We start from the raw sequence: 20,123 nt of genomic DNA on the forward strand, positions 1-20,123 counted from the left end.
TTCTGAAGTGGACAGCTGTGTTCTACGCAGCATTTTTTGCGTACTCTGCATAACAAAAACAGCACCTATAAAAATCCCTAGACAAATGTTTTTTTTTTTTTATTATTATTACGATTTAAACAGCCCAGACCTCTGGAAAACCCCAGCAGATGTCAACAGGGCGGAGGGTTCAGGAAGGGGTAGCTGTCCGCTTTTAGCTTAGACTGTTTAATCGGACGGTCTGCGCTGTGGGCGTGTGAGGGCATGCTGAACTCAGCGATGATGACCTAAAATTGGCCCTAATCGAGTAGACTCATTAGTCGCTTGGCGGTGTTCAAAGTTTCTTCATCCCCCTTCGGTTTACTGTAATCGTCCAAATGGGACGTAGAGAGGGAGGGAGGGAGGGAGCCAGCGACATAGAAAGCAGGAGAGCAAAAGACAAACAGAAAACATGGGAGTGTAGACAAAGAGAGCCAGAGAGAGAGAGAAAGAGAGAGAGAGAGAGAGAGAGAGAAAGAGAGAGAGCACCAAAAAGTAAACAAAGAGAAAGAAATAGGGGGAGAAACAAAGTCAACGCCTGCTTCCTGGCTGCCTCAGCTGCGAGCACATCTGTGTGTGAAGGGTCTGAGCAGACCCCCACGTGTTTGCTCAGGTCGCCTGATTGCCTTTCCTTCCTCTTCGCTCTCTCACTAAAGACCCGCTGTCCTTCCTCTCACTCCAGTCACCACGGCCAAAAGCGAGAGAGAGAGAGAGAGAGAGAGGGGCTACTCTGACAGACGCTGGGAGTGTGAAAAATACTGCTCTCATGACTCAGTGGTTCTCACACGCAAAATTCGCACAGAATGCGCCAGGATTGGGACTTTTGGTAAGCGGGCGACGTCGCATACATGTCATTATTGCCTTAAACGAAGAGCGTGAATCCGCGGCTGCGTGTGCGTAAGCATGAGGCTATGTGCATATGCATGACTGTGTGTGACTCTGGAGCCCTTCGCTGGAGCCTGCTGTCTGGGCACAATGGTCCAGCCTGGGGCCTTAGCTCCACAAAGAGGCCTTCTCTTAACAACCAGCCATCACAGATAGAGGAGGAGCCTGACCAAAGCATTACCACGGTTTAGGGATCAGAGAGCTTCTCTTGATGCATCTGATACCGCTTATGATTTTAATGACCAAGTACTCTTGGCGAAGGGAAACTTCAGGGTAATGGCTGCGTGTACGGCCCCGTACAGACATTTTACAATAACGCGTGTGTGTGTGTGTGTGTGTGTGTGTTCGAAAAGGCGAAACGTGGACACAGAATCATTAGGAGAGATCAGGCAGTGCAAATTTATACTTTTTCATGCTTTGCCACATTATTACCACAAGCTTTGATGCACTGTATCAGGTAAAGTAGTACAAACTGTGAAGTTGACACATTAATAATTTGAGCAGTGTTGGTTGCGTTTGTGAATGGACTTAATTCACATAGCTTTTCCAGTTCTACCCACCACTCAAAGCACTTTACACTACAGCCACATTCACCCAGTGGCACTCACTGATGCACAGATCGCAGAACTCGGAGTAAAGTCCCTTGCGGAGGAATTTAACCCCCAACCTTTACAATGCAAGATGACTACTCTCCATAGTGGGCCACCAACATTCTTTACTGTGATACTCCTAAAGAAAATCCAGTGCAAACAAGCGTGATATGGAAACAGACTTTATCTGCGGCTCCTATAAACTCATTGTGAATCTGGATGTTTTGTGAAGAACTCAGAGGGTTGTTAGAGAACATGAGTGAACAAACAACATCATGAAGACCAAAGGAAAGGGCAGACAGGTCAGGGTAAAATGTGTGCCGCGGGGTTCTATTACGAAACAACATCCCAACCTTTGAACATGTTACAGAGCACTGTTCAATCTATCACCTGAAACTGGGAAGACTGAAACCTGTCGAGAGACCCGTCGTAACTCAGCAGGACCTGCAGCGATCTGCAGCTCAGATGGGGGAATCTGTCAGCGTAGCATGGACTCCACAAAATTGACCTTTGTTGAAAAGTGGCGAAGAGAACTCCATTGTTAAAACTAAACCAAAAGACATCCTGTTCGCAGTTTGCCATAAACCACGTCGGCGAGACGGCGAGCGTGTGGTGAAGAAGGGGTTTCGGTCATACGAGATCAAAACAGAACTTTTTTTGTGAAAAGTAACTACCAATGGTGGCAGCCACACCATGCTGTGGGGATGCTTCTCTTTTGCAGGGACTGGGAAGCTGGTCAGAGTTGATGGGAAGATGGATGGATCTTAATACAGTCAAATTCTGGAAGAGAACCTGTTGGAGGCTAGAAAAGGGATGAGAGTGGTTTGGAGGGAACATTTTCCAGCAGGACAACGATCCTTAACACACTGCCAGAGCTACACCGAATTGTTTAGATATAAGAATATGCATGTGAGAGAGAGGCCCTGTTATGGTCAAGACCTAAAGCCAATTGTAGAAAAAAAAAAAAAACCTAGGAATTGTTGTTCATAGATGCTCTCCATCCAATGTGACTGAGCCTGAGCTGTTTTGCAAAGAATAGACATACATTTGAACTCTCTGGATGTGTAAAACTTGTACAGTCAAGCCCCGACAGTATGTTGGGCAGTGGCGCAAAATACAGATACCCTCCACAGTTATCACTTTTTTTTTTCATTGTAATAACTCTTGAAATTCATTCATCATTAACCTTTAAGTTAAAAAATATACACTACTTTGTTTTGCTTTTTCACACACATTCCCACTAAATAGCTTCCAAGGGGTGTGAATACTTCTGCAAAGCAGCGCTGAAAAATCACCGTTGTTAGCAAGAGAACAGATGCTGTTTGGCTAAACTTTTTTTTTTTTTTTTGTTTCTTGTTATTTGCTTCTGTATGCACTCTGCTTTGTAAAACACCTGGGTGCAGTAAGAATTATGGAGACAGATGTTACTTAAGTATTAAACTTTATTTTCTCTTCTTTGTGAGATGGAAAAAAATGATAAAAACGTACAGCTCAGGGACTTTTATCCATCCAAGACAGGTCAGTGTTTTTCTTTACGTAATAACCATGTAATTAAAATCATACGTTTCCATGTATGTCCTGTGAAAGTTTAAAGAGTGAAAATAAATTATCGTAGCAATAATTATAACATCAAATATAACAACATTAATAGCAATTAAGCATCTATAAACACTCTATTTACTGTGTTGTTGTTTTTTTTGTTTTTTTTTCCATAAAACAGTCATGAAAAAACAGGTGAGCGTTGTGGTGCACAATCCAGCATCGGAGGAGAGCACTGGTTCGCTGGTGCCTCGCAGCGGTTTTGCCCGTAAGAGAAGCTTCCAGCACCGAGGGGTTCGTCTGGGCGTCGGGCGGCAGTTCTGGACAGCAGTGCGGCGATGGACGGGGGTGCGCGTGCCTCGGAGTACGACGATACGATCATGAGGTGAGAAACAGCAATTCTTTTCAGGCCCTCTCTGGAGTCTCCCGTTACAGGGTCATGGAGAGGTGGGTACCAAAGTGACTTAGTAAAAATAAGCAAAAAAAAAAGAATGACAAGCTTCTCCATTCACTCTGCTCCCGCCAGCCCCCGCTCACCCAGAGAGGGGGGCGGGGGGACGGGGGGGGACGGACAAACCCCCCTCATTACGTTAGCTCTTCACAGAGTCTGCAAAAGTCCACGACGTTCCCTCAGCGAGGCCGTGGCGTGACGCGACCCTCTCGGTTATTCAGTCTGACTGAAGGTCGCTCCCGCTCGGACCAACCACCGTACAGGACACAGGTCTGCCGTTTTAGTGTTCCTGTGGTTCCTGTGTCCTACAGGGGCCTTCAGTGAGGCTCAGCCCAGACCGGCGACCGATTGGAGTGGTGCGGGTGGCCAAACGACGGGTGAATGGGCGTGGGAGTGGGCAGCATGTGTCCCGAGTGGCTGAAGGGGGGGAGGTGACCCATGTGGGCCATGTGGCTGGTGAGGCCGGGCCCGGCGCCAAAGGGCGAGGCCTTGTCCTGCATGCACTTGGAGAGCTCGTCAAAGCCGTCCCCCGCCCGCTTGTTCCTCTTGGACTTGCTGGACATCTTGCGGTTGCGCGTCTGGATGCCTTCCTTCTTCATGGTCAAGGGTCTGTTGACCTGTTGAGAGCGGCACATTAGTTCAAGGCACGCCGGAACAAAAGCTGCTCTGACGGCGTGAATGCTGCATTATTGCGGTGCAAGGTTGTTTTGCTGTTAACTTGAGCTGAAAATGTCAAGCGGAATCTCTCCCCGGGTTTTTTTCGCTGCCAATTATCATGTACATGCGTTTCTGTCATGGCGGTTGCCTTTTATGAATCGCGCCAGTGTAAAATAAACCCCATGAATAGGGAGCAGCTGTTTTGCATATCCACACTGCTGCATTCGGAGGCCAGTCAGGGGCGGGTTTTTTTTTTTTTTTTTTTTTTTTTTTTTTTAGCTTTTGTCTAATTGTCTGAACCAAACAGGACCTTCCCGGTCAATATGAATTCATGGGGATGAGGACAGGCCGGGTGTGAAAGGAGCAGCCTCAGACAAATCCTCATCAGTGTAACCGACGCCGTTACACTGAATGACAGTCCCACCCGGCAGCCTCTCCGGGGAGTAACGCCCCCCATTGAAACAACGATGGATTAATAAAAAGAGACGACCGGTGTGGGTTCTGCACGACAGGGCGAGCAGGCTCTGCTTGCGCTCCTGAATCGATACACGCTGTCCGCCCACCGGTTAAGCACCACCTTCACCCCAAAACGCCACACTTGGAAGGAGGTGTGTGTGTGTGTGTTTCTTTGTGTGTGTCTTCACTTACGTTGTGTAATTTAAAGTAGAGGCCACAGGCATTACACACCGGGTCTCCGTTCCCGTTGCGCCTCCACAGGGTGGTGGTGGTTGTCTGGCAGTTTGCACAGCAGGTGCCTGCACGTCTAGCGGCGGACTGAAAGAAAGCAGGAAAAAGTAAACGTAAGCGTTCTAAATAAGGTTCCATTATCACGGTATGAACAGGTCATGATGGACACAACACCCCTGGGCAAACGTTTCGTCAGGTAGACGTAGAAAGGACAACCGCGTCTGTTCTCTGAAACATTGGTTCCTACCTGCAAAATAAGGGTGAACCTGTGACCCCAACTTCTAGCGGAGTGTACAAGTGTTATTAGTGAGACATTTAAACATTGCTAATGCATTATTAACATATTTTATTTATCTATTTCATTGTACTGTTTTTATTCCATTTACTTTAAGCTCTGAAGAGGACCACAAGACCCCCATATATATTGGTTTGTTATCCCAAATGAGGTCCCGAGGACCCCAATTTTAGAAACTTCTTGTCCACAAAAAAATAAAAAAATAACATAAATACAAATAAATAAAAGCTGAAAATGGGACAGAAAGTTACACATCTAATGACGTCTAAGTATAGTGGGAGTCTAACCAGACTAACTTTCCAGACCTTTGTGTACGCTGATTTGGTAGGGAGCGATTGTGAGAACAGAATTCTAGATTTTTCGAGATACGGTTTTGGTTGAAATAAAATCAAGAATAAGCCAACCTTGACTGACAAGGAAAAGAGAACCATGGGTGTTCAGTGTTTGGAGGGAACACACCGCAGACAACTGTAGAGTCTCTCCTATATGAACACTGCATCGATTAAGACAAATAAGCTGAATTATTGCTAATATTATCATTACTGCAGACAAAACAGCAAAGTTCTGGTTCCCCTTCACACCATCATTTTGTCACCTTAAATAAACCATGTCATACTGAAGAACCAATTAAGCCATGAAACGTTGCATGTTTTTTTTTTTTTTTTCATATAGAGCAATGTATGTATAAAACTAATTGAAATGTTTGTTTGCATTTTTAAAACTGTATTACATCCTGTCCATTTATTCGGTTTCGGATCCCCTGGTTTGGGTCAACGGTTGCTGATCATTTCACAAACTGCCCTATTTCGTGTTGTTTTGATCGTTTGCACCAACTTTTCCCGCTGTCACGTGACCTCAATAAATATTCCTTCAGTCTCCAGAAGTTCTGATTGTTTTGTTGAGAAGTCATTATTCATAAGAGTCAGCAGCGCCAAACAGGATAAGAATCACTTTTGGTGATAGTGATATTACATGCTGTAATGTACGGTAATATGTATTAATAATAACAACGATGATATGTGATTAGATTAACATTTGTGAAATCGTAAAATATTTAGGAGTGTACATCTTTATAATTCATTAAATGTTGCAGAGAGAAATTAACTTATATGCATTGGTTAGGAAGTGGTTACAGCTAATAGAAGTTGGGCGGGAGGAAATGGCATTGCAGTTACGCAACTGTGAAACAAAACAAAATGCATACATATATGTATGTGTGTGTGTGTGTGTGTGTGTGTGTGTGTGTGTGTGTGTGTGTGTGTGTGTGTGTGTGTGTGTGTGTGTGTGTGTGTGTGTGTGTGTGTGTTTCTAATTTGCTCCACAGTTGTCTATCCGTTCTTCTGCATATCCCAATATTTCCAATTTTTCGCTGCCGGTAATTTGTGCATTGCATTACATATCCGGTTATTACCAGTTTGCCGCGGAGGACCTGGTTCGGACCCAGCGCGGGCCCTGATCCAGGAAAAGCTGCGCTACAGGTTGTGTAAGCGGAGCCGGTGTCCTCTCCGACAATGCGCTCCCGCATCCATTGCGGATCAATTCTCTACGCATAATGAGAAGCATTAAGCGAACACGCACGAACCCCTCCGGTTCTTTCCTCTCTTCTTTTTTTTTTATTCATTTATTTTTTTGGCACACCGCATCCAGGTTTTTCCGTTTTAATTGATTTCAGGTGAGTTGGCGGAACACTAACAGTCCGACTCGCTTTTTTATCCCACGAAACATATTTTTGGAAATAAAAATAAATAAATAAATAAATAAAAAAACAACAACCGCGCATTAACATTTTACCTCTGTCCGCAGAGAATGACAAACAGGGGGAGGACCATAAATCCATTTATTTTCCAATGGCCGCCCCTCACGGCCCGTCTCTTCACACATAAGCGGCTCCTTCAGTGTTGTGATAATCTCTTTTACAGTATATGTCAGCCGCGGCCGCAGAGAATGCTGCGCGCCGGGTGAAGGCGGAAACAGCCGGGAGCCTGACTTCCTTATCTGGGCCGGCCAGATATCCGGATAGGAAACAACTGGATGCCCCTTTGAACACAACTCTGAAAAACACTTGAGCTGAAAATGCAAAGCACTGCACAGCCACATGGGCAGTGGAAAATGCGGGCTAATGGAGCTTTCATGGAGAAGGAACAGCTTGGAGGTGATGTTGTTGTGTGGGGAGGGGTAGAGCCAATCAGAGATCGTCTAATAGCGAGACTAATTAGCAGCTGATTTTTATGAGAACATATCGACCTGGACAGCAACCTTTGCAATAATTTAAGGTAGCAAAACAGGCCTTATAGTTGTTATTATCTATAGCAATGGTGTTAGTGCTATTTATGGTCTTTTATTTATTTATTTATTTATTTATTTATTTAGTGTTTTAAAGCGGAACCAAATCTTGGAAGATTAATTCAGTCATAAAAAAAAGTAACACCAAACTGTTGATTTACGCCTCTTTCGTATATAGTCCATTTTTGATGTTTTTTGGGTGCGAAATGGCACCGTGTTCCCGCAGAACGCTTCATGTGGATCATGGATCTTTCCCAGCAAGACCATATTCTCTGTACCCCACAAATTCAATTAGTCTACTTATAGTCTACTGTCAGGAACATGACAAAGTAATACAATATGTAATTGAGTCCACCTACAGGAGGACAGTTAGGAGACCAGGGGTTTCTAACCTGTCATATTTCATTAGTCTGTTGACCCAAACAGGAATCAGAACCAAAACAAACGGAACAGGGGCATAATGCAAACTTTACAGACAATAACATACAATTAAATCCAAATAAGCATGAGATTTGAGCATTTTATGACCGTTTAGCGCCATAGATCATAAACGGACTCAACTACGGTAAAAGAAAACGAGTCATATGGTTTAAGTACATGGACTTGAAACTGTTTATCTACACGTGGGACACAGGGATGGCTGATGAAGGAGCAAATAGGATGACAAGCTGGTCCAACACAGACCTGAGCCAGACAGACACTTCATCTCCGAGGAGTCTGAGCATCCTCCTTGCCTTCCATTGACTCCATCGTGGTGTTAACTAAAGCGGCCTGGGCATCGGTATCAGTAACAGTATCAGAAGTACCAGCAATTACGATAGCAGGAACAATGGCAATAGTAGCGGTATTGTAACAGGCCATGAAGGCGGATCGTCAGGGGGTGAGAGGGACAAACAATTCCAGGAAGATCATAGGGAAAATATAACTTTCCTGGAATTGTGCTGCCGGCATCTGCTTTGTGCTCATATTTGGGTCGCCGGCTCTCGGAGCAAAAGCTTCAGGGGGACGAGAAAGAGCCGAAAAACTCACCAGTCTCCGCTTGGGCTTGATGAGCGGACGGTTCTGGCCGTTCATCTTGTGGTACAGTCCGCAGGCGTTGCACAGGTAGTGGCCGGTGCCGTCCCGCCGCCACAGGGGAGTGGACGTGGCGCCGCAGTTCACGCACTCTCGGCCCTCTGCATATAGTTCAGGAGGGAGAGAGGGGAAGAAATTTTATATAATTAAAAAGTTCACCTTCTGTTGGAGGGGATACGCGTGCGGCAGCTGCCCGGCGTTAATCGGGCGAGCGTCCCACGCCCGGTGACCCCAGATGGCACTGTAATATGAAGAGAAAATCGGCCTGGCGTTTGGGGACAATGTCCGCATCAGTGTGCAGGTGTAGCGAAGTGCGAGTGGCTGTCACAGACACAAACGCCTCCGTGTAAACCGATCCAGACGGGGGGGGGGGGGGGGGGGGCGAGAGCATGTCCAGAGGTGTCCGACAAGAAGAATGAGCCACGCCATCAAATTAGGACTATATTATTCATCAGCTCAGTGGGCACCCATGAGAGGAAGCGTTATCGTGGGCTGGAGGTATTAAATGTGGCGGACAGTGTTGCAGGGTTTTGATGAAAGGCTTGCATGCCACTTGGCTGCTAATAATGACTTTCATCGGGGTTTCAAACCAGAAATGCTCATTCTTTGAGGGTATAAAATCAGCTTTTTTTTTAATCTCCTATCCATGCCCTCGTCTCTCCCATACAGGTTTGACTTCAAACAGCCCATTGCTAAACCGACAATTCACTTCAAGAATCCCCGTTTCTCCCCAGAGCACCGACTCATTATTCCTCTTATAAAGCCTGCGACACCCAAAGTCCCACCCTTGGCTCTACAATGGAATCTGACCTGAGTACAAAGCTGGGCTCTCCTTTTGAAATGCATCTTTTTTAGGCCTCCTTTCTCCTTCCTCTTAAGTGTTTCGCAAGTCCAGCAACCACAATGAAAATGCCTCATTAAAAGTGCAAATATTCATCAACAATGACTTATACGTTCTGTTTTATGCAACACTTTGTGTCGAAATAAGAAAAGAACATTGGAAGGGGGGCGAAGACCGAGCGCAAGAAAAGTCAGACGGGGGAAGAGTTCTTGGTTTGAGGGCAGGTCCACAGGAAGCCACAGGACTGCAAGGTGTACGTGCTGACAGCTGAAATGTCATTGTGGCATTTTGTACAACAGTCAATCACCATTACGGACACCGGGCAGAGCCTTTTGACAGATAAGAGGTCTTTTTTTTAATGCCGTACAGCAGATACGTTTGTGTTACTGACTCAGGCACAGGCTGGCCAGTTTTGTTTTAAATGTCACCGTATAACATTTATCCTGCCACAACAGCTCATGTTCACTCCAATTATGGGACGGCCAGCATTTTCCCCGGTGTAGTTTGGAGAGATGACAGCGCCGATAATTACTGCATCGGGAACAATTTGTTAAAAGCAGAGCCACACTGATCAGGCTTTTTTTTCTGGCCAATACAGATTTCCAGTTTGTTTAGGTTTTTTTTTATAAGTCTGACTGGCCGATTCTGATGTTGAGTGATTCCTTTTTTTTTTTTTTTTTTTTTCAAGAAAACAATAGATAAAACATGTCCTGCAGGTTCTTTGATAGACATACTGGTGTTGGATTCCCTAAATATTAGGAAGTTGCAAGGTTTTATATATATATATATATATATATATATATATATATATATATATATATATATATATATATATATATATATATATATATATATATATATACACACACACACACATATGTATATACACATATATATATATGGTGATATGGAGATATATATATATATATGTGTCATTGTGGTATATATATATATATATATATATATATATATATATATATATGATATGTTTAGACCAAAAATCATGGGAGTTCTTAACTTTATGCAAAGAAAACCCCATCAAACTTACGTTATTTGACCTGTTGATCACCGATTTGAGCCGATCAAAAGAAAATCGGTCAGTTATATTCTCTGGCTGATTAAATTATGCAAAGCGCATGCTGTTGGTCTATGTATTTATATACTGAAAATGGTGGTGGTTCCTAGTTTTGATGCATGTAATGAATACGTTTTAGTTTTTTTGTTTTTAATCAGCAATTTCTTTACTTAACCTGCCAAACGCCGATCAGGGCCAGTCAACAGAAAATGTATTGATTTTCATCTCTTGTCAATTGATTGATAAAAAGTGGTTTGCAGGATCATACTGTTGATTGATGTCTTTAGGGACCAAAAAATAAAGGGATCTGTTAGCTGTGCTACAGAGTTTCACGTGTTATTTGGCAGGGAGTGGAAACCTGTCAGTTTTCCCCAACAGTGTGTGTTTTGATGAATTTTTTTTAAGAATTTGATTTCTTGCTTTACCTCTATAAGGGAACCTGTGGCACATTGTGTCTTTTACATGTTACAGTCCTTCAAAGAAACAAACAGGAATCTGTCTAAATAGGAATCAAGCAGCCCAGACTGCAAAACAAAACCTGTCTTGCAGTATAGAGATTTCTCAGTGCATTTCTATTTTGATGCCTATAATGATTAGGGGAATAAAATGATTTTTCAGTATTTGACCTAACAGCTGGAGAAAAGCTGGCCAGTTCTGCTCTCCTCCTTGACCGCCTGGCCTATAACTAGTTAACAGCCCGCTTATGTTTTTTTTTTTCTGTCTACTAATTCAAAGAAAAACAATTGAAACAATGTGGGGAAATTACTGACTCATTACAAGATGTTTCTTTTTCTATCATTATTTTTCACTTGGCTGCCTGTTAGTGGAGAGCACAAAGTTGTACTAATCCCCTAAATGCTCCAAAATATGTAAGCAAAAAAAAAAGTATCTTTATTATAAATCCCATCAGACTTCTTTTCTTTCTTTCTTTCTTTTTTTTTTATAGACAAAAAAAGCAGCGCTGATTATTACTCAATGCGTTTTCATCTACACAGAGAAGCGGCTCCACTGTGGACTCATTGGGCCAAGGCCATGCTTAAAAACACAAACAGCAGGACTCTGTCGCCTGGGCTTTGTTAGGACTGTGGAGAGCGGAGGGTGGGGGGGGGGGGGGGGGGGTGGAGGTCGTGATTTGTTCACTTGGAGGTATACAGGATATGGCAGGAGCCAGGGCGTCGTGACTGCTTTATTTTCGAAGTGCAGTAAAGGCCACATTTAAAAGCAAAAGGGGAAAAAAAAGTAAGAAAAAAAACTGTCTTTCGCACCTTAGAGAAAAAGAAGAAGGCGGTTTGTGGTAAATGGGTGACTTTAAAAAAAAAACCCGGATGAGTCGCTTCAAAGCGTCATGGGTTTCGTCTAATAATTGCACAATTATATTTTCCATCGAAAACACCAGGCGATGTTCACCAATAATCGATTAGTTCAAAAACGACAGCGTGTCCAACTTCTTCTATTTTTATCTCACGTCGCAGCGATTGGATTGAAGGCTTTCATCCTGAAGTGGATTGCTGCTTGGAGTGAGTGACCCCCCCGTTAAAGTGGCAAAGAGGGAGACGGGACAAAAGATAAGAGATGTAGGAGAGGAAAGTCAGCTCAGAAATGAGCAGCAAACTAAAGTAAAAAAAAAAAAAAAAAAAAAAGAGAGAGAGAGAGATTTTACGTCCAAGTTTGAGCTCAGACAAAATATGCAAATACCCTCAAGCCAATGCATACACAATTATATCCGCATGTTTGACAACAGCAACAACGCTGAGATTATTATTGTGCCAAATAAAACATGTATGCGCTGATAACTGGGCAAACTATAAAAGGCTCCCCGGCTGAATAGCAATCGCTTTTTATTATCATTATTTTATTATTATTATTGTTTTTAGATTAATGATCCGATAACGATGCGGAGGAACGAAAACACGAGAGACTCACCTGAGCTCGACCTGGCTTTGCTTTTGCATTTCGGCGTAAAGCTGGAGGAGGACCCGCCGAGCAGGCTGCCGGGGTGGAAGAGGCTGCCGCTGTATTCGTGGGGCGTGGGGAGGGAGTAGGCCGGGTAGGTCGGGATGGGGTGATGCGTGGCCGCCGCCTGGCCGTTCATGGAGGCCAGGCCGCCGCGGAGCGGGCTGCAGCTCTCCATCTTCATGCCGTCCGTCAACGGCACCTGGTACTTGATCGAGTCCTTCTCGTCCATCCTGGCGGAGGTGGAGGTCGGCGAGGTGGGGCCCGGGTCGGGGGACACGTCTTTCGGCGGGGTCGGGGGGAAGCTGTAGAGGTGCGGGCTGGAGTGGGACGCCGGGGTGAGCGAGGACACGGAGGCCGTGCCGGCGCTGCTGCTGCACGGGTAGCCGGAGCCGGCGTGGTGGAGGCCCGGTTTGCTAAAGTGGCTGACCGCCCATGCGTTGTGGTGGTGCGCGGCGGACAGGGCGGCTTTCCCGGGGTCCAGCCAGGGGATGCCGGGACTGTGGATGAGGTGTGGCCGGCAAACCTGGTTCCCAGTGAGGCGAGCTAAAACACAGAACATTTTAATTCATTCATTGCAATACAACCGCTTTGTTTTATTTCACAACGTTAAGAGCCGACAGTCTTGCCTTAAGTTAGAAAAGTAAAAAATAATAATAATAAACAAATAAAAAAAAGACCTTACCAGTTAAATTCTCGAAATGACTCAAATCCGACATTTAGTGCCAGACGTAAATAAAACGTTCGACTTGGTTTTTTTAATTGTAAATCTAATTGTTATCTAATTACGCAGAACTTGCTGTTCTAAAATGACAGCAGCCCCGTTGTTATTAAAAGAATAAAGTCCCGCTGATCGCAGATAAAAGAAGCTCCAGGTCTGTGCGGCAGGCTTGCTATCTTTTCCATCCGCAGCAGCTCTCGGACTAAAGATTGTTATTAGTAAATTTGCGGTTTTTATTTTATATCCGGGAAGTGCCTCTCTCTCTCTCTCTCTCTGCCCCAACACGGAGGGGTTAAGTGACATACTTCCCTTTCCTCTCGCTGTCATTTGCTAGAAATCCCTTTTATGTTGGGTGAACTGGCCCAGAATTTTAAGGAGGAGTTGTTTTCTGGATTTTTTTAAAATGTTGTTTTCGAATTAATTTTAAACTAATCGTTACTTTTTTTTTCAGTATAACCATTATCTATATATTTTTGTTGTACATATAGCGAGTAAACATAAACTATACCCTTCTTACAATTCTCAATATAATACACTTAATACACAACTACTTGCCATGTCATTTCTTATTCAGTGTCATAATAATAAACCCGAGCGCATCCTCACCGTGGGCCTGACTGTATGTGACCCTCGCCCGGGAGTTGGTGTAGTAAGGATTCCCTTGAGAGTCCAAGTGGTTCAGAAACATGTCAACCTCGTCCTGGGGCAGCAAAGGCGCCATCGGCTCCATGTAGTTGTGGCTCAGACTGTGGTGGTGGGAGTCCGGGTGCTGACCGTTCAGCACTGCGTGATGGTGCGCCATCCACCGAGACTGGTCCGCCGCTGCCACCTCCATGGCTCGGTTCTCGTCTCCTCCGAACAAGTCTCCCGCTCGCTCTGTGGTAATTCGGTCCTCTTTACGGTATAGTCCTCCAGCTGTTTGTTTACTTTAGCAATAAAATCCTCCAACGGCACAGCGTCCCTCTCTTCTCCTCAGAGATACCTGCAAGGAGATGGGAGCAAAGAGTTAACTATATCACCTTCGCATCCCTCCTGCCGCGCAAACAAGGAGCATCCTTCGCGTTGCGTCTGCCGACATATGGGACAAACTTTGCAGCGGGTCCTTTGCGGCTGCGGGAAATTAAGTAAGGGACCGAGCACAGTTTCTAAAAAAAAACAAAAAAACAAAAAAAAAAACACTCCCCGTCTCTGCAGAAAGAACGCAAGAACAAGTTCTCCCCCTGGTCGGGATAGCTACCTGTTGCAGTTTTGATCAGCTGACGGGACCCACACACACATGCGCGCGCGATCGCACACCCACACATATGCACAAACACGCACACACACACATACGCGCGCACAAAACGCAGCCTGGATGTGTTAAACCTCCTGATCCGTGCAGTGTTCGGGCTCATTAATGAGATGTGGCGCAGACTGATGCGGCTGGCGCCAGTAAATTCCCATATCAAGCCAGGACGGGGTGGAGCGTCGCTCTGCGCCAATCACGGAGCGCGTTGCCACAATTGGCCCGCTGCGTACTCGCTCTCTTCTCCTTGCTTTTAAATTTCTCCCCCCCCCCCCCCCCCCCACCCCTTCTCAAAAAGAAAAAAAAAACAAAAACAAACGACTTATCAATCAGCAGCCCACTTTATGTTTTCTCTCTCTCTCCTCTCTCTCGCTCTCTCTCTCTCTCTCTCTCTCTCTCTCTCTCACACACACACACACACACACACACACACACGCGCGCGCGCGGTGAACATCTTTATAACCAACCAGCTTAAAAACAGACGCCAACGAGGCAGTCCAATTTGCTCAGTGTTAAATATGATTTGAAGTTTGTATTTAATTCCCTTTTACCTGCGCACGAAGCCATCGAGAGAATAATCTTAGAGAGCTGTTATTATTCTTCAACTGTGCCTAAAATTCGCATCCAGCCGCCAAACGAAGCTACTGACTGGGCGTGTTGCAGCCCTGTAATAACAATGGTAATTAAGCGCCGTTCTTCGTATACAGCTGTTGTGTAAATAAACAGCGACTGCAGCACCTCTAGAACCAACAGGGGAGGAGTGGATTTATGGGGCCCAGAAATTTACCCCTCGTGCATTGTTTGGGGAGCCGCCTAATTGTCTTTGATTAGGAGCGGGACATTCCTCTTGTGACAACAAGGACCGGCCAGTCAGACCCACTCTGCGTGCGCGTCAACGCAAGGCGCCGCGAGGCCGCGGGATGGGCGCGAGGCCTCACCTTTCGTCGTGACTCCAAAACTCGCGACCAATTGAACTAATATGGCGAGTAAGGTCTAACCTAGATAATGGCGGGTTTCTGCGCGTTTATGGAACTTCGTTGTATAAACCATTTAAGCGCAATGTGCGTTTGGAGAGTGCGGTTCCGTGCGCCCTGCTGTGGTTGACACGTAAAAACTAAAGGTCGCCCGTGGAGTCGTTACTTTCCACCACACAGACGTCTTGGTCTGAAGTCAGAGAGTTAGTGAGTGAGTGAGTGGATTGACGTGCGACTTCAGATACCGGTCGACATGTTAACAGTTATAGGAGTCCCTTCATTCAAAGACGACACGGCGCAGGTCATTAGAGCGACCATCATACCCTGGTCTGCTGCATGAGTGTGACTGAGTGCGTGTGTGTCAGTCAGCAGTCATTAAATCACTGGCATGTTGCCAGGGGCTGATGGGTTTGGCCCCTTTGAGCTTGTCAACTCTTAAAATCAACAAATTAGTGTGCCTGCGTGCAGCAGCAGCAACAGCAGAAAGATCACGCTGTAAAAAAAAAAAAAGATTTTTGCTGGGTACTAAATATTAACTATTAGACTTCTAAAAATTCTACTCTGGATTAAGTTTCTAAATGTAATAGTCAATAATACTTGACTTCTCACGTTAAATACTTTTTGTAAGTTTGATGACTTTAAAATGACTTTACCTGGAAGGAACCCACACACCCGGACAGGGACTGATTTAGAAGAACGAGAGCCCTGTGCTAGTCAGTTTTGGTGCCCTGCCCAAACTCGTTTATCTTAGGCATACAAACAACATTGGATTGACACACAACCGCAAGGATTTCAGGCCATGTCCAGTTAAAAATAGAGCTTTTACAATACGTCGTCTGTACTTGTCTTTGGTCATTTGGGTTGTTCCGTATCCAGCTTTTCCAGATCAGAGCTGGTGCCGTCTGGATGTTTTGAATCCGCCCAGTGGACCTTTAGCAGTCACAGGACATTTGTGCTCATATTTGATGTGTCGTTTCCTTCTGCTAGACCATTCTTTGACATTCAGCCTGGTACTTACCCAAAAAAATCACCCCTGATTATATATTTTAAACTGTTTAATTATTCGGTCACGCTTATCGCATATCGCGTTTAATTTGTGCTCCTTCACAGACTTCTTTATAAATTTGGCTTAATATTTACAGCAACAAAAAAAACAGTTTTTCATATTTGAAAACTCCTTCCTCTTGCTTGTATAATCCAACGCCATGATGATGTAAAATATGGTGAAATGGCAGCCCTCGGACTCCAAAATGGTTTGTCTACGTCCTATGAAATGCTGGTGGAGGGACGAAAAGTCAACATGCCAGAATAAAACGGGGGTATCTTATGGAGGAGATCTCTGTGTTGGAGCAAGAATTGAAGTCAGTACCTGACTAGCAAGCTGCGGCTAGTTCGGTGTTGTCGCTGAAGGTACAGCTTGCTAACAAACTGAGCTGGAGTAGCTGCTGCTGCCGGGGCTTCTCACAGTTATAAAACTTAACCACTAACCAATTCTTACTAGGCGTTTGTTTTTACGATGGGAAACAAGCCGGATTAGCAAAAATTATTTGAATGATTACTAAGAATTGAACAAAGTTTGTTTAGCTTAGTGAGTCCACCACAAAATTTATGGGGAATTTGACTCCATATTTGAGTGTTGTTGGGTTGTTGTTGTTTTTTGTTTACCAAAGAAAAATCTGTCTAGTTAAAATGTTAGAACATTTTACCATCAAATTTATGAGGTAAATCCAACAGTCAGTTTCATTTGTGGACTACAGTAGCTTGCATTCCAGAGTGGGGGGGGGGGGGGGAAACAAGGGCAGAATTTGGCAGGTGGGCCTTAGAGCATTCTTACCCTGCTATATTCTGGCCTGTAACAGAATGTATTTCATATATGATCAGTCATCGGTAAAGCATTACTTACAGGAATTTAATGAAGCCGAGTAATCACTGAACCTCACATGGGGATCTAATGGCTCCTTCTGTGTGAGCCTGGTTCCTGAGTGGCTGCTGACGCTGTTGATCTTGTGGTTTCACAGTGAAAGGACACTTTATATCCACACTGTAAGGTGTCACTAAGCCAAGTGCTCTGCAGCCTGCGTTGCCTGGGCCGCGTTAAAACGCTGCAGGCGCAGGCTCCAGAGAGCTGCTGCGCCGTGCCCATTGTTGTTTGTATGTTTGCCAAATGGATTACTCAGCAGGATTTAGCCCTCTGTAATTTATACCTTCATTAATCCCATTTGTATCTGCGCTTGAACAAAAGATGGGAGAGTGTGACGGAGGTGAGGGTGTGGAGGAGGAGAGTGGGGGGGGGGGGATGCTGTTGCTTTCTGCCTCCCTCAAGGACGCGGTATTACTGTCTCAGCCAAGGATGCTACCCCGTCCTACACCGGAGGACACGTCCTCTTCATAACGCCTCCTGCACAACAGCGGCGAGAGCAGTCTGCAGCTGCATCGCCGTGCAGCCGCAGCGGCTTATGAACAACAAGATTATCATTCCGATCCATGCCGTTATTAAATGGGATTGGCTTTATCTACCTGTTTGTTCCCATCGGGCATGGTCATCCATCATTATCCGGAGCGGAGGTGTGTGACTGCAGTGCCCCGCTCTGTATGGTGCTTGGAGATGTGTGTGTGTGTGTGTGTGTGTGTGTGTGTCTTTATGTGAAGAGCCACAGTGGGGCTTGTGAAGATAAGCAGAGCCAGAGAGAAGAAAATGACACAAACCAGCTGAAGCATTATTGTCTCCTTTACTCACAGCTAATTAGATTGAGCCAGGGCACTGGGGAGGGCTTTATAGACACAAGCACCCAGACACAAGACCATAAAACTGTTGTGAGAGGGGCCTGGATGCTGCTAGAAGGGCACCACTCACTCCTTATTTAAGAATGAGCAAAAAATAATAACATTTCAGAGAAAGGACAGGGTGCGGGCGTCACAGAAATGGGTTTATGCATCTCACTGTAGCGTAACAAAGTTCTGGGTCATTTTTTTTTTTTTTTTTGCAAGGCTCCTTTTGAGCAAACAACACAGCTCTGAAGGTGTTAACACAGGATCATTGTAATCAAAGCATTTTGTTGTACTAAATCACTCATGAAATGCCTCCAGGTGGCTTTCAAAATGAGTGGCTAAAATGTTTTTTTTTTTTTTTGTTCTATCATGACACTGCTTTTTTAGTCTGTATATGAAAAACACTACAACATTGTATTTAAGCATGCCTACTGTGATCTGTTATGATTAAAATTAGAATGTGCATCGATGCCCCCCCCCCTCCACACACACACACACACACACACACACACACACACACACACACACACACACACACACCCTTTGTGGCGCCATTGCATGTTGCTTGAATAACACACAAATCAGACAGCAGGTATTTTCAAGGGCTATAAAAAGGTGTCAGCCTTTGTGTGCGTGCGTGCGTGCGTGCGTGCGTGCGTGCAGCTCCTTGCTCCATGCATGCCCAGAGACCCCCTAGCCCGCCCCCGCCTCGGCTCCACCATTGTGCGGGTGTGATTGCTCTGTCTGCTGATGAAAGGGGATCGCCGCAGTCATTATGTGTTTCAAATGCGTGACAATTGAATACTTTTGTCGTCGCTAATACAATGCTGATGACACGCTAACTGGACCATTTCGCGATCGAGGGGTTTTATTCCAGGAGCCGAGCACCTTTTTTTTTTTTTTCCTCCCGCAGGCGACGCGGGGCGAGCCGCATTAAAGCCCCGTTATATTGGATGTACGGGAATACAGCGAAACCTATTAGAAAAGCGCGCACTCCTGCAAGGTGCGTCACCCTTGTTGCGAGTAGACGAAGTAGTAAGACTATTTTTTTTATTTCGAATGCATTTTTTTTATTTTTAATCAAATTTATTGCTTACATACACTTGCAACACCGAATTGGATAGTGAACTAAAATGCAGCCTCTTCCTCCCCTTTATTGTCACAACGAGTTCGATCTTAATTTAGTCGTCATTAAGTCTCAGAATAATTATCACAATAAGTCGTGAGGGTAAATATATTTTAAACGAAACAAAAACAAAACAAAATACATGCAACCTGCCTGCCTATTGCGGCTCATGCAATTACCAACAATTATTTGCTCGGTGTTTTGTCCCTTTATACAAATTCCTTTCGTGTAAATAAACTTCAGCTATAATCAGTAAAATTATGTATCCCTTTAAATAATTTCACAAAGCAGCTTTTAAAAGATATATCTTACCTGTTCCACTTTGCTATATTACGATAAGCGCGCGTCTGCCGTTTGGAGTCACAGCGAGTCCAGTGAGAGCGGGTCCATCTGACTCACTGCGCAGCGTCTCCAAAAATAACAAGGCATAGTTGCAAAAGTGTCCACACCTGTCCCGTTTGTTCAGGAAATTTAATCAGGCAATGTTCTCCGAAATAGGCTGGTGGGCTGTAAGATCCCCCGGCAGAGAGCAGTGCTTAGCCCGCTGCGCTCAGACTCTCCCTCCTGTCTGCACTGTGCACAGCTCACTGTCTATGAGCTCAAAACTTGTGTGGCTGCATGAGAGAGAGGCTGCGGGCACACAACCCGACGTAATGGCACGTCAGCCAGCGGCTTGTCTTCCGGGTCCCAGTTAAACAGAGAATCTGGCAGGGGGTGGTCAGGCTCTACCTGATCCCAGGAGGTGATCCAGCAGAGTCACATCCTTACGCAGGGAAAGGTAAAACAAGTCCTTTTGGTTTACACGCGCCTTGGTTATCATCTCTCGCTTTAGATGAAGGCGTATAAAGTGACCTGTAAACAGTAACCTTGTTTAAAGAACACCCCTACTATGAGCTTACA

The 20,123-nt window shown here is 45.0% G+C and overlaps 1 protein-coding gene across 4 annotated transcripts; it reads right to left on the reverse strand.

Moving 5' to 3' along the window:
• Positions 1 to 3,192: 3,192 nt before the first annotated feature.
• Positions 3,193 to 19,835, reverse strand: gata2a (GATA binding protein 2a). 4 transcript variants are annotated; one of them, XM_012862212.3, is made up of 6 exons: positions 19,536 to 19,835; positions 13,676 to 14,051; positions 12,319 to 12,894; positions 8,435 to 8,592; positions 4,789 to 4,914; positions 3,193 to 4,100 (listed from the first exon to the last, which is right to left on the reverse strand). In XM_012862212.3, exons 2-6 carry the CDS (start codon positions 13,902 to 13,904, stop codon positions 3,801 to 3,803), a joined length of 1,389 nt encoding a protein of 462 aa, XP_012717666.2. In that variant the 5' UTR covers positions 13,905 to 14,051; positions 19,536 to 19,835; the 3' UTR covers positions 3,193 to 3,800. The 4 variants fall into 4 exon arrangements, with proteins under 4 accessions (XP_012717666.2, XP_012717665.2, XP_012717667.2 ...); XM_012862211.3 differs by lacking the exon at positions 19,536 to 19,835 and adding an exon at positions 14,307 to 14,495; XM_012862213.3 differs by lacking the exon at positions 19,536 to 19,835 and adding an exon at positions 14,307 to 14,494 and having other exon boundaries at positions 8,435 to 8,580.
• Positions 19,836 to 20,123: the final 288 nt, after the last annotated feature.

The sequence above is a fragment of the Fundulus heteroclitus genome, chromosome 20 (assembly GCF_011125445.2).
Source record: "Fundulus heteroclitus isolate FHET01 chromosome 20, MU-UCD_Fhet_4.1, whole genome shotgun sequence".
NCBI classification, from domain to species: Eukaryota; Metazoa; Chordata; class Actinopteri; order Cyprinodontiformes; family Fundulidae; genus Fundulus; species Fundulus heteroclitus.